At 42.1% G+C, this 27,427-nt stretch overlaps 1 protein-coding gene across 2 annotated transcripts in view; it reads right to left on the reverse strand.

Moving 5' to 3' along the window:
* itpr3 (inositol 1,4,5-trisphosphate receptor, type 3) overlaps positions 1–27,427 on the reverse strand; it is a 40,652-nt gene that overhangs the window by 10,665 nt on the left and 2,560 nt on the right. Inside the window, exons 2-37 of one of the 2 annotated variants that reach the window (XM_058643631.1) lie at positions 24,489–24,559; positions 22,211–22,332; positions 21,961–22,047; positions 18,971–19,129; positions 18,773–18,871; positions 18,504–18,587; positions 18,195–18,341; positions 18,009–18,104; positions 17,492–17,536; positions 16,724–16,866; positions 16,518–16,617; positions 15,187–15,347; positions 14,425–14,566; positions 14,173–14,337; positions 13,910–14,082; positions 13,708–13,827; positions 13,555–13,630; positions 13,357–13,472; positions 12,397–12,648; positions 11,395–11,539; positions 11,172–11,316; positions 10,359–10,564; positions 9,664–9,784; positions 9,407–9,433; positions 8,469–8,523; positions 8,207–8,372; positions 6,587–6,751; positions 3,756–3,830; positions 2,224–2,343; positions 1,913–2,035; positions 1,396–1,596; positions 1,207–1,322; positions 965–1,100; positions 558–683; positions 350–475; positions 11–131 (exon numbers count right to left, since the gene is read on the reverse strand). In XM_058643631.1, coding sequence (XP_058499614.1) covers positions 11–131; positions 350–475; positions 558–683; positions 965–1,100; positions 1,207–1,322; positions 1,396–1,596; positions 1,913–2,035; positions 2,224–2,343; positions 3,756–3,830; positions 6,587–6,751; positions 8,207–8,372; positions 8,469–8,523; positions 9,407–9,433; positions 9,664–9,784; positions 10,359–10,564; positions 11,172–11,316; positions 11,395–11,539; positions 12,397–12,648; positions 13,357–13,472; positions 13,555–13,630; positions 13,708–13,827; positions 13,910–14,082; positions 14,173–14,337; positions 14,425–14,566; positions 15,187–15,347; positions 16,518–16,617; positions 16,724–16,866; positions 17,492–17,536; positions 18,009–18,104; positions 18,195–18,341; positions 18,504–18,587; positions 18,773–18,871; positions 18,971–19,129; positions 21,961–22,047; positions 22,211–22,332; positions 24,489–24,559 — 4,532 coding nt within the window. The remainder of the gene's footprint in view (positions 1–10; positions 132–349; positions 476–557; positions 684–964; positions 1,101–1,206; positions 1,323–1,395; positions 1,597–1,912; positions 2,036–2,223; positions 2,344–3,755; positions 3,831–6,586; positions 6,752–8,206; positions 8,373–8,468; positions 8,524–9,406; positions 9,434–9,663; positions 9,785–10,358; positions 10,565–11,171; positions 11,317–11,394; positions 11,540–12,396; positions 12,649–13,356; positions 13,473–13,554; positions 13,631–13,707; positions 13,828–13,909; positions 14,083–14,172; positions 14,338–14,424; positions 14,567–15,186; positions 15,348–16,517; positions 16,618–16,723; positions 16,867–17,491; positions 17,537–18,008; positions 18,105–18,194; positions 18,342–18,503; positions 18,588–18,772; positions 18,872–18,970; positions 19,130–21,960; positions 22,048–22,210; positions 22,333–24,488; positions 24,560–27,427) is intronic. The other variant, XM_058643632.1, reaches the window with a different exon arrangement.

The following is a 27,427-nucleotide window of genomic DNA, read 5'->3' on the forward strand; positions in this document are numbered from 1 at the left end:
AGTGAGTTACCTGTCATGGCGAGGGTCTTGATGCAGGTCTCCACCAGTCCTCTGTGCTGCTGCTGCAGCCATGGACAGTCCAGGAGACGCACAGACGACTGGAGCAGGTGAGTGACGATGGTGTGATGAGTCTGAAGGACACAAACAAGAGTCTATTCAACTCAAATTCATCTAGAAATAAATAAAGAAGGCAATCAGAGATGACAGCCTCTGGCACCCTCTGTTGGTCATAGTGGCAAGTGCCAGTTCGTAAATGAGTAAAAATACCAAAAAAAAAGCTAAATGAAAACAAAAGGAAACACAAACTAAAATAAATACATGAAACAAAGCATGGGCACATGGTCCTGACCTGCAGCGATGTGCTGTTCTCAGAGAACGGCGAGCTGAAGAAGGCGTTGATGGTGTCAAAGACCACGTTGATGATGTATTTCTCTAAGACGGGATCAGAGAGACGCTTTTCACGTTTGCTACAAACCTGTGGACGAGAAAAAGAAAAAAAAGCTCAGTGTCACATCACTATAACACGCCCATACACACATACACACTGATGCCGTTACCCTCGCCATGTCCACGGTGAAATCTTCAAACAGCTTCCAGATGTGATTGGATGTGTAGATCTCCTTCATCTCCACCTCCGTGTCCACGTAGCAGTGATTCACAAAGTTCACATACGCGATTTTTACCTGGAGACACAAAATATTATTATTACATTTTACAATTCACCTGTCCTCTTCCTTCACCCTACCTCGTCGTTCACCTGTCCTCGTCATTCACCTGTATTTGTCATTCACCCGTCTTCGTCATTCACCTGTCTTCCTCATTCACCTGTCCTCGTCGTTAACTTGTCCTCGTCATTCACCCGCCCTTGTCATTCACCTGTCCTTTCCCCCTGAATTCTCCCTCATCCTAAGCTGCTGCTCATTCTTTATTTTTGTTGTTCTAACTATAAACCACACCCCCTCACCTCGGTGATGCAGTCCTCGTGCATCACCACTCTGACCACGTCCTCCAGCGGCAGCAGCGACGTGCACTTGATCTCTGTGTAGACGTTCTTGCCCTCGGCGCAAGCCGCCAGCAGCTCCACCAAAGAGATGTGATACCTGCAGAGTGGCCGCCATGTTGATGACATCACAACACTGCACCGTGTTCTGTTTATATACAAAAAGATCATTTAGTATGTATGACGTGTGTTGTTGCCACGGTCACCTGAGCGGGCTGTTCTCTGCCACGCCCTCCCTGCTCTCCGCCATCAGCTCTAGCATGACGTTGAATGACGCCTTGTCGTTGTAGAAGACGACAACGTCCTCGCCGGCGTTGGTCAGCTGTGCAGAAAGAGAGAACGTCAGTGCGGAGTGCAAACACACGGAGAACTGTGCACATCACGCGTGTCCTCACCTCCGTCATGATCATGTCCTGACACTTCTTCACGTACTTGCCCTCGGCCTTGATGATGGTGTGCAGGAAGTTGAGGTACTGGACGTGGCGCCCGTGCGTAGCCAGGCAGTGGACGAAGTGCTGCAGGACACTCTCAGAGATCTCGCTGCACAGCTGGTAGTTGTTGCTGAAGATGTGCTGCACAGTCTCCGCCTCCAGCAGCTGCAAAACACACGGAAGCAAAGTCTCACACTGTTGTTTTTAGTAATCGCAAGCACAAAATATGGCACCAACTCCTGAGGTTGTAGCCGTGTTTGGTGTTGTCACAGTGACCTTTGAGAATAAAGGAGAAACAGATTATTTAATGTAGATGATTTCTGCATTGTTCACTCAGCAGCTGCCATCTTAGAAACTGGTGAAAAGGAAGTGGTTTCAATCGTATATTATTCTTTAACTCCATACTCAACTGATCCAAAACAGCAGATCACAGGTTTGAACTTGATCAGTCCTAAATCAATACAGAGATTATCGATCGTACCCCGGGGGTGAGGAACAGGTTGAGGTTCTTGTGCAGCAGAGCCTGGTTTTCCTGGTTTCCCATACAGAACTTCTGCAGAAACAGGTGAGTGTACCTGATGATCTCCTGCATCTTCACATCGTTCTGCGCTCACACACACACACACACACACACACACAGAGACAGAGAGAAAGTAATCAGTGAGTGTGGTGCTTTTATTTTGGCAGTAATTAGTGGGTCAGGAGCTTTTATTTTGGTAGTAATCAGTGAGTCAGGAGCTTATATTTTGGTAGTAATCAGTGAGTGTGTTGCTTTTATTTTGGTGGGCTCACCTTGTCGTAGGACACCTGCAGCAGGTCTAACATGACTTTATGAGCTCCCATGTTCTTCAACAACCTCTGCTGCTTCTTCCAAACTCCACTGCTACACATTTTATTTAGTCTCTCCAGGATCTGAGGACACACACACACACACACACAAACACACAAACACAGAGGACAGACATATATGTAGAGACACGTTATATAAGTAGTTATATATATATATATTTAATAAATGTAGTTAAAATAGGTTATAAATGTTATGCTGTTAAATATGTGATACGTGAATGTTCTATGTTTTATATTATAGTTTTAATCCAGCTCCTCAACGCTAATAAAAACTGAACAAAGACTACAACTCCCATCATCCCGCACTGCTGCTGCTGCTGCTCCTGGCCACAGCTAACTAAACCCTGGGATTGTGATGCCTCCCTATGGCAGAAAAATGCCATGACAGCATTTCTGGTGTGGTGCGTCACACTTCTCTCATGGGATTATCTAATCTGATTAAAGACACTGACACATCAAGACATCAAGACACATCAGTTATAAAGTGGATAAATCACTTTCTATGACTCACCAAAGAAAACCAACAACGTACTTCTGATGCTACAAACATCAGTGTAATTTAGTGCATTAATATCCTATTGTAGTAGTTTGCCTGCTCCTGACCCTGTGTGGCATCAATAAATTCTACTCTGATCTAATCTAATCTAATGTTACATAAACATGACAAAATTATCCTTATCTGTTAACTTCTGAACTTTTTCAATGGGACTGAACCATGTTACAATTTAAAATGGCCACCAAATCTGTAATCTGGATCCGATCTGGATGAAACTCAGTGTGATGGTAGAATGTTTGGTCGTGAACACATATACCAGATTTAATTCAAATCCCATGACATTTGACAGAGATATTATTTTACAGTTTTGCCCATTCATAAGAAATAGGGGTTTCTTGAGAATTTTATAATTTTTGTGATGTCATCAGTGGGCGGATCCTTACTAAAATTGAATGGGAATCATGTAAAAAAATTCAGACTGATCCTGTAGACAGGAAGTTGCAAACAGAAGGACAGATAAAGCCATCCCCATGAAAACAGAACCTCTTTGGTGGACGTCCTGGTTTTTAATAAACCAGCCCGTCTATTTCCTGTAAACTGTTTCAAACATGCAGAGATGTTAGTCTACAGTTTGGGGTATGAAGAAGTCACCAAGAATATTTTGCGATGAATAATTAAACGCTGTAATGTAATTTTTTATTGAACTCAAACAACTACTAAAAGACAATGTCAACATTTTCAATCGTTCTTCCTCTTAGCAACAACTGACCAGAAGTCAAGGAGCTGGTTTATGTTTTTACCGATCATTCGTAATCTTTTTCTCTTCATTTCCATTTGTTGCTGATGTTATTGGGGGAATAACTTTTTTAAAAGCCACCATCGCTGAAGAGAACACCCACATACATGGCCATTGGAAAAACCCCCAGCAGGGACAGAAACCCGATCAACACAGACAGAAAAAACCACGTCAGACTCTCACCTCTTTCACTTTCTGGTAGTTCTCGTTGCCCTTCTCCACTTTGTCCTTCTTGGGTGCTGCTTCCTCTGATGCCCCCTGCAGGACGCAGAGGGTAAGACAGCATACGCAGTTCTCTCTACACGCACCACATTATAAGCCGTGTTTCCACCGAGTGGAACGGTTCAGTTTGGAGCAATACGGTACTTTTTTTGTGTGTGTTTCCAAAAAGTACTAATATAATAAATATAATATAACCGGGCCTGACACTTCCATTCTTTGGCACCCTTCCTTTGAGACACCAGAGAAAAATGGTACAGTGTGTCGCCCAAACAGTCAGCTGACTGGGTGACACAAAAACGTCATGCTATGCCGCCATCGGACACGGCCCACACTCCGCTGACCAAGTACAGGTGCTGTTAAACCGGACCGTACCATGATGGAAACACAGCAAAACTCACTGCAGTCACAAATCAAACAATTAAGTTCATTCTAAAAACAAACAAGCAACGTGATAAGGAGCGATGGATGATGGTTGTGATCTGGGTGGCGGCATCAACGGGACCGCTGCCCATTAACTCCGAATGTGTGTCAACCTTTGCTAAACTACAGGTTCCGTAACTTTGTGTAGAATTTAAATCAAAGCTAGCACAGTTGCTAGCCAATTTAAATCAATTCATGTTCTTTACGCAGATCTTTGATGATGACTTTTGATGAGTCCCTCCTGATGCTTCAGTTTGTGAACATGTAAAAAGTGAGGGTGTAACAGTCCACATTTCTGAGCTGTCGTGTACAGGAATCCAGGTTCTGTTCGCTTTATGATGCAAACGTCATTGTGATTAACAGAGAAAGAAAAAAAAATATTAATGCTGTGATGTATCATTGTGTGAAAGTTTATATAGAGCCCTGGACGTCACATGACTCGGTTTCTATGAACCGCCATGTTGGCAGGCAAAGATGGAGCAAAAATGAAGGGGTCTGGTGGTGGATTCAACCTGTCAGAGTTCACGGTCACTATAAAGCCATGAAGATTGACCGATATATCGCAGATAACTGATCTTTATTATACCCCTGGTGTGCTTTTACGAATTTGGATTCCAGACACCTGCAGTATTCTGAAATCTTTAACTTCTTGAAAGGATCTGGAACATCTATCCACTAAGGCTGAACAATTAATCGAAATTTTATCGAAATCAAAATGCAGCCTACTGCAATTTTCAAATCGCAGGAGGTACAATATTTGTTTTGAATTACTGTCTTGATCTGTGAACATCTACATCTACAGACTGAAGAGAACATCTTTGCTTCTCACAGAAGCTGCACACATATCACACAGTCATCATTTTAAATGTGTTTTTCAAATGAAAATAAGAATTATGATGTAAAAATAACCGTTCCCTCTGATATCACGAATCAAATCGCAATCACAATAATCACAATTCCTGTCAAAATAATCGCAATTAGATATTTATTGAAAATCGTTCAGCCCTACTATCCACTACCTTCACTTTCAAGACAACGATGGCCGGGGAAGAGACAAGCTGTCTGACAAATTCCCTCATCTGTGTGTTGTCTAGTATGTATGCCTACTGAGGTGAACAGTGTTATTTCCTGCCAAAGGGGGCGCTACCTTGGTTGTGTGACGTCAGCTACCAGACCTCTATATATAATCTTAACACAAGCAAAAGCTCCAAACCGAACGACCTGTACCGGTTTGGGACGACAACCATTACACCTAAGAACCTCAAAAAAATCCCAAACTCAAAAACACTTCAAAGACAAAATAAAAGCATTGTATGCATAAAGTCCAACAATTTCAATCCAGTAGAAAAAAAGAATAAAGAGAGAGAGGAGGTGAGACATGCAACAAAAGTCCCAAAACAAATCTGAACCCAGAACCATGTAGTTGCACCTCAGCCCCCTGAGACACCAGCAACCCAACACCAACGCTTAGTGTAAGTTCCAAACCAGGAGGCATGAGTTAAGTGAATAAATAAACATATTTCAGTATATGTTTAGTTTCAGGTCATTTAGTTAGTTGTGAGAAATAGCCTTTTTATTAATAAATGTTAATCTTCCTCTCAGAAAATGTTTCTCATGCTGGTTTAGGGTCATAATGACTAATGAGTTAATGAGTTAGTTATTTATTTATTTGTATGCTGATGACTCTGCCTTTTACTTTACCAATTTATTTTAATGGGTTAGGGTTAGGGTTAACATGTCATCTTTAAAAATCCCAATCACACATACTGCGATACATTTGTGAAACTCTGTATGAACTCACCAAAACTGCACCAGTAAAGAACACATTACTTTACTTTTGGGAGAAAACATTTAATTTAATTTATTTAATGTAGTAATAAAACTGATCTCCTTAGGGCCGGGTCATACTTTATGCATCCGTGTTTGCTGAAATTCGCCTGGGTCGGCTCCGTGCACACCTCTAGTTTGGTTCAAAGTGGACTGTAAGTGCCAAATGCTAATGCTGCAAGAACCACCACATTTTCCAGTCCAGTTGGTGACATGCTTTTGGTGTGGCCTAAGGAAACAATGGAGAACATTGTAACCAAGGAAATTAGCTTAAGGTAAATCAGGAAGTCCACTGAATGCAAAAAAGAATGCAAGATCGAGAACACGTGCGCGGAGAACCGGACCGACAAAGACCCTCATCTGAAAGGAACCGCGGGCATTTACAAACATACCGCAATGTGAAGCGGATCTCTCTGCGGAAGTGTAGGCCCTTAACGTCAACTCTGTGATTTGACACCCAGTGGAACCTTGTAAAAATCTTAATAATAAATAACGTTGTCATGGCACATGACGTTGGTGATGAATATCATGTTTTTGATCCTTACCCCTTCAATCTCTTTTTTGTCTTTCTTGTCCTTCTTGCCGTCGCCTCCGGAGTTTTTCTTCTCCACCCACAGTTCAGATTTCTCCACCAGAGTCCGCAGACGATCCAGATCCGCCTTGATCAGCTTGTAATTCTCCACGTCCTGAGACGAGATCAGCAACTGGACCTGCAGAGGCAGAGAGACGACTTTGATCACACTGATGTGAAGCTGTGGAGATTGTTGTTGTACAAGTTGAGAAAAAAACCCACGACAGGACTTCCTTCAATCCTCAATTTTTAAAGACAGATTTCAAACTGAAGAAGCCTCTTGGATCAACTTCACTCATGACTAAGAACCTTCACATCACAACATAAGGATTTGAACCCTGAACCCTGGAGCCTCAGATTAAAAGTCTGATGCTCTTCCAACTGAGCTGCTCCGGTTTCAGGTTTGAAAGAGGTCACAGAAAACCTTTGAGTTCATTGCTAAACACACTTGGTCAGGAACTTACACACTACCCCACCATGAAAACAATAAGTGAGGAAATCCTGATAATCCATAATCAAAGAGCAGCAAAGGAATCACTGATGTGGAACAGCAACATGCTGAAGCTCAGGTGTCTGGACTGTTGCAGATGTTCCCACATGAAAACAGGTTGTAACCCACTTATGATGCGTTCCATTTGTAGTCAGAATGTTCTGAATTTGTATTTCCAACTTGGAAACTCACAATTTCACAACATTCACTCCTTCCTTACTCAATCACATTCCTGATCCAAAAGTGATAAAGTATGTTCTCACCACATTCACTGTGTCATTTTAATGTTCTTTTATATTTAGGTATTTAGGGTCCATTGTAGGAATTATTATTTTCCTCCCATGGAATGTCTAATTTGACTTGCAAGCTTTTGTGAAAACGGACGAAAATGGCACACAAATCTGAACTGCCGAAAAATTTTATAAAATAATGGAAATGTAAAGAACCAATGCAAAATGGCTCAGTAGCACCCCCTCAGGACAAAGCCTATGGAGCCGCCGAAATTTAGTTCCGCCAAATTTCATGAAACGTGGTTTGGCCCAAGATGAACAAAAAAATCCCATTTGGACCAATTTCGGTGAAAACACTCTATAACTTCACTATACATTGTCCGATTGGCACAAAGCTTCAGACGTGACAAGAGAGACTGTCTGACCGCCACTGAACACATCTATGAACAAAACCTGACCCAACGTGATGGCCACTGTATCACAGCTAAACAGGAAGTGCCCTGTAACTTGTCCATATATTGATCGATCGTTTGGAAACTTGATATATGAGACCAAGGGCCCGTCTTGAACACATCTGCAAGCCATTACCTGCATACAGGAAGTAAGTCTTCCCAGACAGGAAGTGACCCATAACATTGCCGTACATTGACCAGGCTGCACTAAACTTCACATGCGAGATAAGTGACCCGGCCAGAACACATAGTCCAGGGCTTACCCAGCCTGCTGTCGCGTGGCGGCTGACGAGGGCTCGCACAATGCTGCTTGTTTACAATTATAGGATGGTAACAGAAATACCAACCCAGTTTGCGTTTTTTTTTCTGACTCCCATTTCTGGGTCACAATGCAAATGGAACTCTGCTGGAGCCGTGCTCACCTGTTTGAAGGTGTGCAGCACTTCCTGTCTCTGGCTGAAATGTCTGAAGAGCAGCTGCAGAGCTCCGGACACAAGCGGAGGGTAGTCGTGCATGGTGAGGTGGATCAACACTCGCAGGAACATACGGCCACCTTCATCGTCCACCTCCAGGATACTGTTCCCTTTGCTGCGCGGACACACACACACATCCGACATGCTTCACACGTGATGCAGGTTCTTCTCACAGAATGTACAAAAATCAAGCTCATGTTGAATCACATACCCGACTCCAAACATGGCCTCTGCCTGCTCTCCGATACGCTGCAGGTTGATGGTGGCTGAGGAGGGAAAAAAAAACAGCAGGACACAAGATGACACGCCACGACAATTTTAAAAGACATTTATCAAAAGCCATTACAACATATAAACACAGAAGAACTAGTAACTTATTTAAAAAAAGTTTCTCGTGTGTGGCTACGACATGAAAGAGCTAATTTAACATCAACACTGTGGTTTATTCCCAAAGAAGCCATGTATGGAACTACTGGCACATGCAGCAACATACAGGAAGCCCATTTCTATCCATACATATAAACTGTATATATATGTATATACTGTATGTATGTATGTATGTATATGTATACGCATAAAAAAACTTCTCATAGAGTAAATATTATGATGAAAAACATCTTAATTATGAGATTTAATCTAATAATCACTTTTTTCTCTTTGCTTTTAATTCTTTAAATCTGATAGTTATGACTTTGTATACGATAATTTTCCCATGTTATGACTTAAATATGTTTTCCAATGATTTACTTTTTTATCTCTATTATTTTTATTTAAAAAAAAATAATTAAATCACATTTAATTTCAGTGCTTTATCTACAAAATATTACCTTTTTTCTCCAAAAAATCAAGTGTTATATGATTCTGTCTCATAAATCAGACAACATTTATGATTTAACATTAGAATTCATATGATTAAGGCTAAGCTTCTGTCTTTTCCTGGTGGAAATGGGCGTCCGTAGCCTTGCTATAAGAACACACAAAGATAATGTGGCTCAGTTTTAAAAAGGCAGATGCAGCAACAGTCAAGCAAAAGCTGGCAAAAAACAAAACGAAACAAAACAGCACAACAATGTTGAACAGTATGAACACAACCCCGACATTTATCACACCAACTCCAAAATAACAGATTTTGGAGTCACCATGTTCTACCTGCTGTCTCTGTTTTGAGCGGGACGCCTGGAAGCATCGAGAAAAGTAACAACTTTTACCAAACACGGCAGGACGACATGTGACAGAGAAACTGTAAAACTTAATATCAAGAAGAAGTTCGAGCCGTTGAAGAAAAACCTCAAATCCTTTCACAGGAAAGCTGACAAATCTCTGAGGCTGCATAAAACAATGACTGGAGAAAAAAAATGAAATTGATCAAAACAGTTTATAAGCTTATAATTGTAATATTTGTGTACCTGCATGCTCCATGTTAGTAGTCGCGTCAGCATCATCCATCGGATAAACGTCCACAAACTCTTTCTTAAAAACGGACAGCAGGAAGGAGAGGCGGTAATCCAGACGAACATTCAGGATGAACTGACAAAAAAACAAGAGTTTTCTTCATTAAATCACATTAAAACAGTGACAAGGATAATATTTACTGTAAAGAGTCTTCAGTTAATGTTTAAAAAGGAATACAGTTCTCAGAAGATACATAATTGTTTACATTAGCTAAATAGCTAGCACAGAGTGAGTCCGCAGATTTATTATAATTTGCATAAAATCACATGTTAGCATTATAGCTTATGGCAGAGATTTTTTATTTACCATTTTTACGCATTTAGCAGACACTTTTATCCAAAGGGCCGTACAAGGAAATTCTTCTTCTTCATTAAACTACTAGGTGTCACATTTAAAATGTTAATTATTTAATATCAGTATTTGATCACTTTTTAATTTCAGTAACATTATCTTAATCAATTAAAAACAGATATATATCTATTTTGAAATCACAATAAAATCACTTGCCATAATATCAGTTCAGTTTACTTATTCAGGTTAAACTGTTTAAAATATATATTCTGGTGTTATTAAAGTAAATGATGGAGTGACTTAGATTGCAGGGGTGTACCTAATAAAGTGGCAATTAGCATTGGCTGTTATTAGTCACCTGTAATATCTCCAGTATCTTCAGTTTGGTGTCCATCACCGTCAGGTCCAATCTGTCGATACTGTCCTTACCACCTCTCTGTCCATCGAGCGCAAGCCCTGCCCCCCCTCTGGCACCTGGACCTCCAAATAGCGACTGCTTCCTGTTGAGGACCATGGTGGACATCATCTGACCCATCCCGTGTATGGAGCGCTTCACATTCTTGCCTTCAGAGAAACAGATGGACACAAAGGTATCATGGATTATGATTGCCTCTTAAATTAAACGGTGCTAGCTAGTTTACATTTAGCATATCTGGTTTACCATCTAGCTAGCTAGCCTCAATATTCCTGCAGTAAGTCGTGTGCTATGGGCCCATTTCCTACTTCCTTTCACGAGCAAGAAAGGAAGTAGGAAAATAAAACATCTGGTTTATTTTTCAGAAGTGTTGACACCACATGGTATTTCACTTTACTACATCACAGTCCTCTCGAGCTCAGCGTGCTTCTGTTTATTTGCTCGGTACAAACATTGCTCTGTTTGTTGTGTTTACAACATTTAACGTGGATTTCCGTGTGAGAAGAACCCCAAAAAAACTGAGTCTCTGACTCCAGCAGTGCAGCTTTGTGGAAGCGGGCGGACGTGAGACGGCAGCAGAGCGGAGTGCGTCTATTCTGCCCAGCAACAGTGAATACTATTTTCTGATTGGCTGATAGGTCGCTAATTCAAGACAGCTGTATGAATGAACTACGCAGAGCAATTTTTATTGATTTTTAAAATCAGACATTGGGCCGAGTCAGCTTCAGAACAGGGGTTTAGTTTCTCTTCATGTACCTGATCCATCATCGTGGAACAACAGCCCAGTGTGTAAAGGATTGGGTCGACAGTCGATGATGCCCAGCAGGGTCCTGGTTAGTCTGAGCAGCTCAAAGAAACTGTAGAATCCAAAGTAAATCAAATGTCTGGCCAAACTCACCACCTGTAGAGAGAGGACACAGAAGACACCTGATCACAGGAGGAACAGGACAAGAAAGAAGGACGTAAAGCAAAGACTGACCTCATATGTAAGTTTGTTTTTCTCCTCGTTGTGGAATGGCAGTTCATCATTCAGAACGTTGTTCAAATATTCCTCCATGAAGGCCATGCTGTTGGAGAAGCGGTTCTTCTTGTTGTCTCGGCTGTCATCCATGTTGGAATCATAACTAGAAACGACAGATATAAGAACAAACCCTCAGATGATGCTGAGCTCCCCAGGCTTCAAAACTGCCTCCTATGGACAAATATTCACCTGAAGTTAAAAACACACAGACCTAACATTCAGAGGCAATGACACTGACAGCTTAAACCCGAACTGTCACCACCACCGAAAAAACAAATGATCTTTGGTAGAAAACATATATTAATCCCTCAGTTCAGCAGAATTAGGTAATTTTGACGAGGAACACTGATATTTCTTGATACTTGTTGTGGACGAGTTTGGATGGTGATGTTTGCTCATGGGTACAACAGAACTCTCCTGGACTTGAATGCTTGTTAACTTGCAGGAGACACTTTTAGAATAGATGTGAAGGCTTAGAACTGACTAAGACAAAACGTTCTTGATATACAGTAGCCTTCTGAACTCCTTGCTTAAACACTTAAACACTACTTGAACCTTAAACCCTCGGGTTAGAAGTCAGATGCACCCCCACCTGAGCTTTACATTATAAATGCCATTTTCCAAGTCTGGAGTCCAAAATCCCACAAAAAACAATGTATAGACAATGCTGTTGAAGGGTTGCTAGGAACCAGTGTCGTCTTATTGTGAAATCCCATGTATAAAGGTTAATATGAACACTGAAGAGAGGTCCATCACCTGAACAGGGACTTGAACCCTGGACCTCAGATTAAAAGGCTGATGCTCTATGATCCGAGCTACTCAGGCTCTTGCAGAAGGTGCTAAATGTAAATCTTAATGTAAATCTGGACTATTGGTAAAAGCCCTGGGCTACTGATAAAAAATAAGATTGTACTTCTATAATTCCCATCACATTTTCAAGAAGTATTAAAATCTACCAACTCTTTGATGGTGATAGAGGTTGGGATCTCCGTCCAGAGGCGGGCGAACTTAACCGGGGTCACCAGCTCCTGAGGGTCTCGGTCCACGTGAGCATGAAGCATGAGGCGACAGAAGGAGGCACGGATGTCAAAGGGCAGCGTCTCATCCATCATGCACAGGAAGATGAGCTCCACGTCCAGCTGCTTGGAGATCTCGTCTATGGCCAGATACTGACGGTCCAAACACATGCGAGCGAAGAGCTTCAGCTGGTACCTGAGCAAGTCCAGAGAAGGTTTATCACAGCAAATACTTAACAGAAAACTTTGACAGGGAGTGAGACACTAATGAAATCTACTGTGGATCTTCATGGTTTCCAGAAGATACATCTTGTCTTTTACTACAGTAAAATAGTGCTACAACAATAAAAATAGTCCATCCATCCTTCATCATCTGCTTATCCGAGATCAGGTCACGGAGGTTGAAGCTCTAGTAGGGGGCCCCAGACCTCCTTTCCCCTTGCCACACTATCCAACTCTAACTGGGGGATCCCCAGGTGCTTCCAGGCCAGTGAGGAGATATAACCTTAAAATCCTTGGCCTGCCCCAAGGTCTCTTCCCAGAACATCTCCCTAGGGAGGTGCTCCCAACGGCTCTACTCTGAGTCCCACCCGGACGACTGAGCTTCTCACCCTATCTCTATGGGAGACCCCCGTCACCCTTCTGAGAAACCCGCTTGTACCCGCGATCTTGTCGGTCATGATCAAAGGTGACGGTAGGAACTTAGTTCCACCGGTATCAAGAACTTTGCCTTTTGGTCACAACAGTGCGGCAGAGCGAACGCAATTCTGATCCCACTGCTCTGATTCTCTGGCCAATCTTATGCTTCCTTCCCTCACTCGAGAACCAGACCCAGAGATTTTGGATGGGCGGATCTCTGTAAAATTTTCTGTGGATTTTCATCGACCCACTTGGGCATCACTACCTGTAGTAAGTGAGAACGTTCTCATCGTGAGCGTTTCCCTGCCTCGCCTCCTGAGCTAGCTGTCTGATGCCCTTCTCCTGCTTCTCATTGGTCTTGTCCGTCCACACCAGCCACACCTACACAAAGAGTACATATGTTATTTTAGGCACATTTCCCTTAAAGGATGTATGGAAGTCAGGTTTCCCAGGTCTGCCCAACCTCATCATCATCTCCGTAGTCATCCATGTAATCGCCCTCCACGCCACCCGGGTGCAGCTCTTTTGGGACTCGACGTCTGGAGGCAGAGAAACAGAGTGGAAATTTGAACACAAAGACGTTTGTGACGTTTGACGTTTGACTTCCTCCACTCACTCTGTTTTGATGAGGATGTCCTGGTGTTTGGGGTCCAGCACACATTTACAGATCAGCTCCTGAGTGACAGGAATGGCAACATTGTTGGACACACACAGGTCAGACAGGTAGTCCAGAAACCTGTAGCACACAAACACTCATATTATAACCAAACATTTGAGGAAGTTAACAGCAGTAATGATCTGCTCCACCGCATGAATACCTGGGCTCACGGTTCTTGCGGACCAGACTGACAAAGGTTTCCACCTCAGTCTTGGTGATGTGTTTCTCTAGCAGTTTGCGGTTGTTGTGCAGCAGAGCGGTGATAGTGTCCTCAGCCAGGATGTCATAGCCGATCTGACTCTGCATCACACCAAACTGCTTGGCTATGTGCTCCTAGAGAGGGAAGGAGGGGGAAACAGGCATCTGTGTGGGTTGTTGATGTTTACGGTCAAAAATATTTCCTCAAACTGAGCTCCTCCTCACCTGGTTCTTGCGGTAGTCCTCCTGCGAGTGCCTAAGAACCCTGTAGCAGAGTCGGAACATGTACTGGTAGGGTGCGTTCTTCTGGTCAGCCAGCTCTTCCAGACACAGCAAGGCACCCTCCCCTCCTCCACGGTCCTTAAAGGGAGCCTTTAGGATGCCAAAAACCTAACCACACACATTCATACAGAGAGTTAGTGCCGGCGTCAGTTTCTGTCTCAGTGTCATGAGTCCTCTCTCTTCCTCAAATCTCACCTGTTTGAGGATGTTCTGCTCCCTCATTAGTTTCTGCCGCTCCCTGTTGGGTTTGGTCATGACCACATCCAGGACCGGCTGACCACTGTTGAGGACGTCTGCCACGAAGAAAACCATGTCCTCCAGTAGCTTGATGGCAAATCTGAGGACGACATCAGTTGATGTTAAGGATTAACTTGTTTGCTCCATCTCATATCTTCCGAGTAATTTTTTGTAATAAGCCAAAATGCTTTATTTATTTATATATTTATTTATTTAATTATTTAATTATAAATACACATTTGGTACAGCATGGTACGGTTTGGATTGGTTTGTGTTTTGGCTGAGAACAGTAGCTTTACTTGGTCGGTGGGGTGCCTCAGGATTCGAACACTGATCACAACAGAGTTACGTGTTTCTATTGCCCAATCAGCTGACTGTTGTGGTTGGAGCCAGTCGAGCTCCACCCTGACCGTACTGTACCATTTTACTCTGGTACCCCAAGGGAAGGGAAGGGTGCCAAAGAATGATGCACTTTGGTAAAAAAGAAACCTTTCCCCCCATAAAAAAATGTATACCCTACTGTACCGAACCAAACGGTTCCACTCGGAGGAAACACAGCTTCACATACATGGGTTTTTCTTTTAGACAGATAAGGAGGTTGAGGGTCTTCTGACTACAAAAACATACATTTGAGTATCATCTGCATAACAACTGATTTTCATCTGTAGTCTACATATGTATAAAGTGGAATTGAAACATACACACACATTGATGTCATACCTGCGGTCGTTCTGGCTGATGAAGCCCTTGTTGAACTGGTCAACCACTGTGCTCAACATGGCGCTGGCGTCATTGGCAAAGTCCAGATCTCTGATCTCCATGACGGGTACAGAGACGATGGCAAAGGCCTCCTTGTCCTCTTTCGTGGGACACGTTCCCAACTTGAGGAGGGGTAGATGGAGGTTAACACACATTTTTAGTGCACACATAATTTTTTTCTATTTGGGACATATTTGACGAGAAAAAGTTGTCGAAAATGTCCAGAGTAGAGTCCTCAATGGGCCTGAAAATTACGACCCGATCGGGCCCACAGGTCTTTAAAACCGAACACGACCCGGCCCGAAATGCCCCTCCCCATTTTCCCATTGATCGAAAGGCGGTGTTTTCTTTGCAGCGGGAGACAGTCGCTGCTGCTGCCTCCGGTACCGGCTGCTGCGCAGCTAACTGGGGGGACTTCACGTACTGTTGTACATTTTCCCTTTGGTCAGCGGCAGCATCTGCAACTGGTTGAATTTTGGCCAAAGGAATGTAACAGCTTTGTGGAGATTATCAGTTATGAACTTTTTTTTTGCGCATGCTGTTGACGCATGGCTGCGCTCTGTGCAGTATCGTTGGCATTTGGCTGGCAGTGAGGTCTGACTGGTTCTGCCCATAGCAGCACGAGAAGCAGATTGAGATATTTGTCCCCCTTCAGTTCACGATGAGCATCATGGGGCTCCAAAAATGACACAAACAAGTGTCGGGGGTTAAGCACGCAGCAGCGCCAGGGTCGCCCCTCTCCAGATTTACTCTTCACCACACGTGAACAGCAAAGATTCACAACAAACAACATATCATTTACAACCTGCAAGAAAAAAAGGAAGCCTGAGGCCCGACCCGACCTGTCTCATTTGCACATGGTTTGGTTATTGAGAACTTTGAAAAAGAGAGATCTTTGGAAAAACATTTGTCTTCTCACAAAACGACTGTCCACACAATTTTAGGAGCATATTTCATTCAAGTGTAACTCTGAAAGCAGTTTGACAAAAATGTGTCAAGGCGATTCTATTTCTTTCAGGAAATCCCAACATTCGTCGGCCAAAGGAAGTAAACGACTAATTTAGATGACTTTTCATTTTTGACATTGATGGTTAGGGCTAACCAAAATAAGGTTTGTGTTCCCCTGAGGACAGAGACACTTTTCAACTGGCACCACCTTGAGGTCAAAATAAATATTTGTCATTTAGTTTCATGAACTTTACAGAGTTATATATTTCAACATAACATGATATAAATCAGTAAAGTGCTAGCATTCTAAGCCGAGAGTCGACGTGGCGAACCACACAACTCACCATGAGCCTGATGGGTCTCTCCTCGTCAACGTCAATGGGGACGTTGGTGCTCTGGATCCAGGTGTTGGTACACAGATGTCGCAGTCGTACGTACGAGTTTCTAGGAGAAAACACACAGAAAAATTGACCGCATCAGTCGTTGCTTTCTTTGGCCGATTTGACGCATAAAGGTGTAAAAAAACGGACGTGCTGTTGACAAAACTTACCGTGGCACGAATGAGTCGGTCTTCTGTAGCGTGGTCGGGTCCAGCTCGAACAGCGAGGCGATGTCGTTCCCATGAGGCACCGCCACCAGTTTGTACTTGATCCTCTCACCAAGGGAGCGCTTGTTGCTACGACTACCTTCCATCTGTGGAGAGGTCAGAGATCAGGGTGAGAGGATTAAAAAAAGCTTGTCCTGAAATGAAACATTTTACTTGTTTTTGCAGCAGCTGAATAACTGAATCAACGATTGTTTTTCAAAATAAAAGTTGGACACATGCTAACTGCTTTAGGTGCTTTAGGTTAGGTGTTTATCATCATTGTTTCTATATGGGGACCAAACTATTGTGACCCAAAATCCATATATAAAATCGCGTCAAAACCAAATTTACAGCCATATCTGTAACTCAAATGAATATTTCCCCAGGAAAGATTGTGTTATCAAATATTGAGAGTAGTAAAATCGCAATTTGTCTCAATGTCAATGTCAAAAAAATTTCTCTGAAATGCCTCTTAATCTGCTTTATAAAAACTTGACAATGTTTTAACTGAAATAATGAAACTTAAAATGAAATATACAATTTTTTAAATCATCAGTAAAAGCGTCAAAAGTCGTCAACTTTGAATTTCAGGAAGTTGTTAATATGACATGAGTGAGACGTTCACGTGGACTCATGTTGTAACCATGGTAACCGCGACGATGTGAAAACAACGTTAGAAGAAGAATTACATCTCATTTAAGTCTTAATCTTAATAAGAGTGAGAAAACTCACCGAGGGCGAGATCTCTGCGTTGTCCCCTTTATAACCTGGATTCTCCTGAAACAAGGACAAGCGATATGTTAGCATCCATCAACCATCCATCCATCATTTCATCCATCCATCTATCATTTCATCTATCCATTTAACCATCCATCCATCATTTCATCTATCATTTAACCATCCATCCATCCATCATTCATCCATCCATTTAATCATCTATCAATTAATTTATCCATCCATCTATACAACCACCCATCCACTCAGCCATCCATTTAACATCATCCACCAATTTAACCATCCATCCATTCATATGTCCACCCATCATCCATCCACGCAAGCATCCACCAATCGATTAATTAACCCATCCATCCATCCATCCATTGTCATCATGTCCCTGGAAAGTGGCGGCCATCTTAATAAGACAAACGTCTCTCCGTCACCATGGTTACGTTTTCAGGGAAAAAAAACAAAACAAAACTAAACAAAACAAAAACAAACAAACCCCACAATCCAGTGTTGCCATGGTTACCTCAGCAGCCAGGTAGTTGCCAGTGGCCAGGTGTTTGAAGCGGTAGAGGCTGTTCCAGTGCCCCGCCCCCCCACGACACGGGTCATGATGCACGACCTGGCCGACCAATCAGAAGAAACTTCAGAGGAGTGTGTGTGTGTGTGTGTGCGTGTATGTGTGTGTATGTGTGTGTGTGTGTGCGTGTACCTCGACCTCCCACAGAGCGTTGGAGCTGGTTGCTGACGTCGCAGACTGTCTCAGTGTCGTTCGCAGGAAAACATGGAGTTTACTTTTGTACTCATCACACGTCAGAAACTTTTCCTGCTCTGCATGAAACAAACGCACCACATCGCCCTGAGAGACAGACACAAAGAGACAGAGAGACAGAAACAAAGAGACAGAGACACAGAGACAGAGAGCGACACACAGACACAGAGAGAGACAGAGAGACACAGACAGATGTATAAATAGTGTACTAATGTCCTGTAGATTTGATCCTATCATGTGTCCACTCACTCCTTTGAGGACTTCTTCTCTGTGGTCACTGAACATCATGAACAGGTTGATCTTCCAGCTGGTGTTGCAGTTCACAGAGTTCACCTGCAGAGGGAGGAAGACACACATTATGTGGTTACACACACATTAAGGTTAAGATAAGGGGCTATGAAGGGGTTATGGGTTAGAATTGGGTTTATGTTAAGGTAAGGGCCACTTAGTTGTAAGGGTAAGGGTTAAGTGATGTGTCCTCACTAAGATATAAAAACAGATTTGTGTGTGTCTGTCACCTCCTTGCAGCCCGGATGGTCGGTCAGTTCATAGTTGGAGGCGTGCAGCGGTTGACCAGCGTTCACCGGGTTCAGGATCACTTTGTCTCCGACCACCACCTGAAAACATTTTTAATGTTTGTCTTATGTTTGCTGGACTTCCACCTGTCCACCTGCACTTCCTGTTGACATGTTGCATGTTGTGTGATGTGTGTTTACGTTGTCTCCGTTGGCGCGGAGCTTCCAGAACGGCTGGATGAAGAGCCACGAGCCCTCGTTGCCCGTGCCGTCCAGCGTTACCCTCATGGCGTTCTTCTCCAGCAGAGCCGGCAGACGCTTGTTCACAGTCAGGTACTTGTTGCTCTTCATGTGGAGCAGCTGGATACAGGCGGGGTCATGTGACCGTGTGTGGTCATTAATGTTCACTCATTCACCTTCATAAACCTTCAAACACTAGTTAGTTAATCAGTAAACCGAGTTCTAATGCTAACCCCCAAAGAACCTGACTGTGGAGACTAGAAAACACTAGCTTTTCGTTCAGCTACCCTATTCTTGTTCTGATAAATAAAAAGTAAAGATGCTAGTAAGCTAGCCACAATAGCCTACTTTCTATCTAGCTGTTAGCTTTGTGCACAGCTAGCCAGTTCTTGTTTCAGTTTAAAAACAGATAAAATGCTAATAAGTTAAGTTTCAACTTCTGGGGCAACATTAGCTTACTATTACTTGATGCTAGCTTTCTACTCAGCTACGTTTTCTTTGGATAAAAAGTAATAACTGTAGCTAGAGAGCTAGCCACAATAGCCTAGTTTATATCTGACTGTTAGCTTTGTGTCCAAATAGCCTGTTCCTGTTTCAATTACATTTCTCAGAAAAAAATAAATATACTTATAGTTGACACTAAACTTCTGAGGCAACTTAAGTGCACTATTACGTGATGCTAGCTTTCTGCTCAGCTCCATTGGTTTTGTTTAGATAAAATTAAATATGCCCCAATAACTTACTATTGATCTGTTCGATTTTTGTCTAGCTAGCTTTGTCTTTTTCTTGGTAGCCAGAATACTAGTGCACACCAGCTGTAAATTCCAGTTAAGAGTTAAGTCATGATTTAAAGTTGTCAACTTTAACACGTAGAGCATGTGTTAAAGCTGTAGATTTATTATATAGCTAGTATGTCTTTGTGCGTCGTATACACAGTGTCTGTGGAGACGCTGCTTTTATGTGAGACCAAAGTCGTACATGTGTCTAGATTAGCTTGATAGTTATCAAAATGTAATGCTAACAACTGTTACAACGTGTGAGAAGAATTAGTCTGAACAAAATGTTTTTATTTTAACTAAGGATTCCACCTGATTAAGTGGCCAGTTTGTTTTTAGCACTGGTTAAAAAGTTTATTAAACTGATTTTGAATCTATTAAAAAAAACATGTTAAACATTTCTTTCTTCTCTTTCTTCTTCCTTTTACCTTTGAATGACATATTAACCTGACATGTGTGTGTGTGTGTGTCCAGGTATTACTAAAGTTGTGCGGACCTAAAACTGTTTACACAGTCACATTATTGGGACTTGTCTTCCTTGTGGGGACAAAAATCAAGTCCCCACAACGTAAATGACTACATTTTAAGGTGAAGATATGTTTTAAGGTTAGGTTGAGGTTAGGGTCAGGGTTAGGATTAGGCCAGTAGTAATTGTGGTTACGGTTAGAGTAAGTCTCAAGGAAATGAATGTAAGTCAATGCAATGTCCCCTCAAGTCATGAATGTTCAACTGTGTGTGTGTGTGTGTGTGTGTGTGTGTGTGTTCTAACAAGAGAAAGGTTCAGTTTTTGGTGATTATTTGCTCTGCAGATTAAAAGTGTTACACATTCCACACCTTTGACAAACACACACACACACACACACACACACACACACACATATCTTAACAATCTTACTCAGCAGGAACCACACCCAGCCTGTCAGTGTGTGAGTGTGTGTGTATTCACCCGTACTTGTGTCTCTGTGGGGACCACTTAGAGATAAACACCTGACATAGTGAGGACACTGTTCACAGAAAGTGTAAAGGTCCAGGTGTGTGTGTGTGTTCATACACACGAGTGAATGTTGTCTTTGAAAAAAAGGGGGGGAGGGGGAGAGGTGTGAATCACCAGGTTGTCATGGTAACGGGTGGCGCCCCGTCTGCACGTCCTGACAACAGCATTGTCTATGCACCTGCACACATGTGTGCGTGCAGACATGTCGAGGCGTGTCACAGACACACATCGCGACTGTGTTGAAACATATGTAACGCTCACAAGTTTGTTTGTTTGTTGTAAATATAAATATGAAATCAGCTTGTGGTGGACTAAGCACCTGTCTGCAGCCGTGTTTGTTTGTGTCTGTTTTAGTTCTCACCGACAATAACACTCATCCTCCTCGTCGTCACCACAGCTTTCAACACAATCTCCCGCCTCCTGAACTGTTGAGCCCCCCCCCCCCCCGTCAGCAGTGGTGTGCCTCAGGGCTCTGTCCTGGGGCCCCGCCTTTTCATCTCTACCTCCTCCCTCTTGGCAATATCTTCAGAAAACGTGCTATTCATTTCCACTGCTACGTGGTTGACACCCAGCTCTACCTCTCCTCCAAGCCCCTCCTCCCTCCTCAACTGTTCACAAGAAATTAAGATCTGGTTTTCCCACAACTTTCTCAAATTAAATGTCAATAAAACTGAATTACTCCTCATCGGTTCCAAATCTGTTCACCCATCACTAACAATTGACAACTCCACTGTTCTTCCGTCGCCCCAGGTCAAGATTCTGGGTGTAATCCTCCACAGCTCACAGAAACCCCCCATCCTCACAACACATCCCCCTTGTCCTGAAACAACTTCACTGGCTCTCCGTCCGTTTCCGTATTGAATTCAAAATGATTCTTTGAACATTCAATGCCTTCCATAACTGAGCTCGTCCACACTCACACACAACCTCCCTCCTCTGTTCGGACAATATCATCACTATCCACCATCAAATCCATGTCTGTTTTATTATTTAACTTCTGTGTGTTTGATGTTTGTGTTTTATTTGACTTGTAAAGCAATCTTGAGAGTCTAAAATACATTTTATTATTATTATTTATTTTTATTATTACTATTATAGTTCGAGCTCTTTGAATATGTGACAAGAACCTGGACTACCTCTGTAACTTTGATGTGAATTTGTTTGTTCTTCACCGTCGTTACCTGTATGACAGTTCCATATTTGACAACGTCTCCGTGGACTTTCTTGTTCTCAGTTTCGTTCTGTTTCTGCTCCAGGTTGGACGCGTGCTGCAAGAAAGAAACACACACGCAACATGTGCTAGCTTAGCACAAAGTGAAGGGAAACTACTAGCCTAGCTCCATTGGTTTTAAGAAAATTCTGTTATGTAATATGAAAATAAACATTTTGTGAGTGTGTGCATGTATATGTGAGTGTGTGTGTGTGCTTCACCTGCAGCTTCTGCAGCAGGACCACATCGGCGATCTTGTCCTTCTCATGTTTGGCTTGTTTCGCTTTCCAAAACTGTTTCTGAGCCGAGTAGCGGCTCATGGGACAGACCTTGAATAGGCAGTCTGAGCAGAAACATGGCAGAGTGAACACATGACACCGTGAACACATGACACCGTGAACAGAGACAGTTCAGGTTCAGAAAGGAACCAGCAGATTTCTAAATTCTAGATTTGTAAACCACTCACTCTCCCACACCAAAGTCCAGAGAGAAAATCAGTGATTTAAGCTTGTGGGGACACAGGAGCTGCTGGTCCTCTGCTGCCTCGCATGGTCACTTTGTGTCACGGAGGTACATCTGAACGAAGATTATCAAAAGCCCAAGTGACAAATTGAGACATTTGAACTTAGTGATGGAGGCAGCAGTGGATCAACAACTCTTGTGTGTGATGTTATAATCACTGGTTTTCTCTGTGGGGTTTGGTGTGGGAGAGTGAGTGGTTTACAGAGTCTGTCACACAGTGAGGTAAAGACATGAACATGATATCATAAACTTAAAGTGACGTAGAGTCTCTTGTTCAGCAGTTCAAATCTGTGTGTTTCCCTCTGGCAGCCATGTTTCTGCCCTCAGTGATCAAACGTGACAGCTGTGGGTTCTCGGTGACACAGGAACATCACAGTCACATGACGTCTGTTAGTGAGGAGTTCCAGGCCGGTGATTGGTCAGCAGACTGTGATCCGGACACTAATTGGCTGTTTAGGCTTGCAAACATCAAACCGGTGAAGCATCTGACTCTAATCCTATCTGTGTGTATGTGAGAGTTTGAATCCAGAGACTTCAGCGCTAAAGCTGCAGTATGCCGGTTTCCTCAACTCCACCGCGTTCACACGAGACCACGTTAAACACGTCATAGTGACAGGGTGAGTATACAGTACATTAAAGTAGTGACAGGGTGAGTATAAAGTACTTTAAAGTAGTGACAGGGTGAGTAGAAAGTAATTTAAAGTAATATTTCAGAGTAAAAGCACGTAAGTATGTGAGCAGAAAATTACTTTTTATAGTGTGAGTGAGTGAGTGAGTGAGTGAGTGAGTGACAGAGAGACAGCGAGAGAGAGAGAGAGAGAGAGAGAGAGAAAAAACAAATAACGCTGTGGTAAAATAGAGGCAAATATTGACTCTCCTCCTGCAGATCCTGTAGATTAAATATGGTTACACTTTCACTCTCACTGTGTGTGCATGTTTGTGTGTGTGTATAGAGTGGATGTTTTTTTGTGTTCAGACACCTAAACACAAACACACGGGAAGTCACAGTGTTTGTTCTCTGGACCTCTTTCTTATGTCGGAACTGAACTTGTGTCACTTCATGTTTTTGTTGACGTGTTCATACGACGACACCTGAGGCTGTTTGTTACATTTCAAGCAGAACAAACGCATTGTTTCCCTTCAGGTGTTTGACGACCACATCCAGAGTAAACTGAAAATGTTTGCATGTCGTCAGATAATTAACCGACAAAAACCATGAAGGTAAAGAACATCTCTGGGCAGAAGTTTGTGTTTTTAGCTGCTTTACGTCAGTAAAAAAACTTCAACAAGTTACAAGAAATAAAAAAGTGCTCATATGATTCAGAAATGTGACACAATAAAACAACAGCAGTGCTGGGTGATAAATAATCTGTGTGTACGTTTGAGTCTTTGTCCTCAGATATGAGATCTATGAGGGTATAAAGCTGCACACAGATACACTGTAGAATACACTGTAATATACACTGTAAAATAAATATAATCTACTGCTTATGCTCTGTATCTCATGATGATAAAATACACTTATTACCATTCCCTTAATTTCAGATAAAATATATTCTTGAAGGATATTTTCACATCGACTACAAAAACGGTTAAATTCTGCTATAATACAAATAATTAGGCTTCAATATATGTATAATATTCAGTGCAATTCACATGTATAATATAATAAATATGATGACTATCAATGCAACACCAGGAACCAGGAAAGGTAATCACAGGTACTTCATCATGTCAACATACAGTATATAGATATAGTATATGCCAAATAATGAGCCCATTTTACAAATCCACATAAACATGCAAACAACGCTCTGTCGTCTGCTCAGATTTATTCAAATATTTACAACGCACTGTGAAACTGCTCAATAATCTACCATAAAACTATATGACGCACACACACACACACACACACACACACACACACACACACACACACACACACACACACACACACACACACACACACACACTGACCTCTGAACTTCTTTGGAGGATTCTCCAGATCTCCGGCTGCAGGTTCGACCACACATCTGTCATCGACCAACCTGCAGAGAAAAAAGACGTTGTGAGGTCATACAGGGATTTAAAAGGTTATAATAATGAGCCATTCTATAAATCCACCAACAAACTTGCTGCCAAATAATGAGCCATTCTATAAATCCACCAACAGACTTCCTGCCAAATAATGAGCCATTCTATAAATCCACCAAAATACTTGCTGCCAAATAATGAGCCGTTCTATAAATCCACCAACATACTCGCTGCCAAATAATGAGCCATTCTATAAATCCACCAACAGACTGCTGCCAAATAATGAGCCATTCTATTCATGCAAAAATATAAATAAATTCATACAAAATAATAAAATAAAATAATAAAATTATAATAAATGTTTTCTTCTTTTCCTGTCTGAAAAAAACAAAGATCATGTGACACACACACACACACACACACACACACAGGGAGCAGACAGACTGCAGTCAGCAGGATTATCTGTCCATTCATACACACATTAGCTGCATTCTGCGGGAGGCCAGGTGTGTGTGTGTGTGTGTGTGTGTGTGTGTGTGTGTGTGTGTGTGTGTGTGTGGTTAGAGGTGGGCGTTTCTTTTTAAAATAAAGTTATTTTTCCTCAGTTTTTTTCTGCTTCTCTTCGACGTTTGACTGACCCTCGTTTTTCTGAGATCATTTGAATTTAGATTTTCTTTAGTTTAATGAAAACAAACCCTCACCTCAATAATAAACAGTTACTGAGAAACACATTAAATACAGTATTTCCGCTAAAAGGAAATATTAAATACAGAAAACACAAAATAAACATCAGGTTTAACTGAAGTTTACCAATTTTACAAAAATAAATAAATAATAATTGACCAATAACAAAGATTAAAGGTTTTAACTCTATTTTCCTTTTCTTTTCTCTGTTGTGTCTTATCCCTTAATTTCTCCTCTTTCTTTCTTTCTTTCTTTCTTCTTCTCTGGATGATTTCATCTGACTTTGACTTCACCATCGCTACGACAACAGCCAATCAGCTCTTTTGTGTGTGAGCAGATGTGTGTGTGGTCCGTCTCATGTCGTAATGTGTCACTGTCTCATAGTGTCTCACAGTGTCTCACAGTCTCCCACAGTGTCTTACAGTCTCCCACAGTCTCCCACAGTGTCCCACAGTGTCTCACAGTCTCCCACAGTGTCTTACAGTCTCCCACAGTGTCTCACAGTGTCTCACAATGTCTCCTGCAGCAGAAACACATTTGCATGGTGTTTTCAGAGATTTGAATGTTGGAGGTGTTTGTTTTGTTTTTTTCTGTGTGACAGGAGACACTGTGTGTGCGTGTGCGTGCGTGTGCGTGTGCGTGTGCATGATTTGATGAGCCAGGCTTCATGTGGGCGGGGCTTGTTCTGTTTGAACAAACAGGTGGAGGATTATTGACTTTCCTTGTTTCTCACATTGTTAACATGTCAGTGTTTAAAACCACGAGGTCAGACACAGTGTTACCGTCATCACATGTGTTTGTGTCGTGATTTCATTGATTAGAGATCACGGATCGTTTGGTATTAAAACAACTTCATTCTGCAGATCTGTGTGAAAAGGTGAATTTGAGCTGATTTATGATGAGATCACTATGTAACAGATGTGGCGTCAAAACAACTGAGGATTCTCCCACACCAAACCTCAGAGAGAAAATCACTGATTTTAGTTCACGGGGACACAGGCGCTGCTGCTCCTCTGCTGCCTCGTGTGGTCACTCTGTGTCACTGAGTTAAGTCTAAATGAAATATTTCAAATGTCAAATTCATTAAAATAAGACATTTGAACTTAGTGATGGAGGCAGCAGTGGATCAACAACTCCAACTTTTCTCCATGAGGTTTGGTGTGGGAGAGTGAGTGGTTTACAAACTTCAGTTTCCTGTTGGAAAAGTCTGTCTCACAGTGAGATAAAGACGTGAACGTGTTCTGAAGACATCTCAGACTTAAACTGACGTAGATTTTATGAACTGTCTTTTGTAAAGTGGTCATATATACGTATATATGTATATATACACACATACATATATACGTATATATGTACATACATATATACATATAAATGTATATATATACATACATATATACATATAAATGTGTATATAAATGTATATGTATGTATGTATGCATATATATATATATACATTTATATTCTCCCCACATTTATGTTCTCCCCACAAACAGACTCATCAGAAAACCTGAATTATCCCTTTAAAACACACACACACACACACACACACACACACACACACACACACTCCCACTCACACTCACACACAGAGTGAAAGTTAGAAAAAGAACAAGAAGCAGCAGAGAAACTGTAAAGGTCAAGATCAAGTCTCACACACACACACACTCACACACACTGGCACAATGGAAATCTATCGTGGACAGACTTCGTACCACTTCCTTTTCCTGCCATACAATTAGACCTAGTCACTGCCAGTGTGTGTGTGTGTGTGTGTGTGTGTGTGTGTGTGTGTGTGTGTGTGTCCAGGTATTTCTAATGTTGTGGGGACCTAAACCTGTTTACACAGTCACATTATGGGGACTTGTCTTCCTTGTGGGGACAAAAAGCAAGTCCCCATCACGTAAATGACTACATTTTAAGGTGAAGATATGTTTTACGGTTAGGTTGAGGTTAGGATTAGGATTAGGATTAGGCCAGTAGTAATTGTGGTTAAGGTTCCAGAGTCTCCAGGAAATGAATGTTAGTCAATGCAATGTCTCCTCAAGGCATAAATGTGTGTGTGTGTGTGTGTGTGTGTGTGTGTGTGCGTCCGTGTCTTTGTCCAGACCACTCATGGAGACCAAAACCTGGTCCTAATGAGGCAGAAACATAATTTCTGAGGAACTGGTAAAGTTTAGTTCTTTCTGAATTTACAA

This window comes from Solea solea, chromosome 11 (genome assembly GCF_958295425.1).
Source record: "Solea solea chromosome 11, fSolSol10.1, whole genome shotgun sequence".
In the NCBI taxonomy this organism is placed as follows: Eukaryota; Metazoa; Chordata; class Actinopteri; order Pleuronectiformes; family Soleidae; genus Solea; species Solea solea.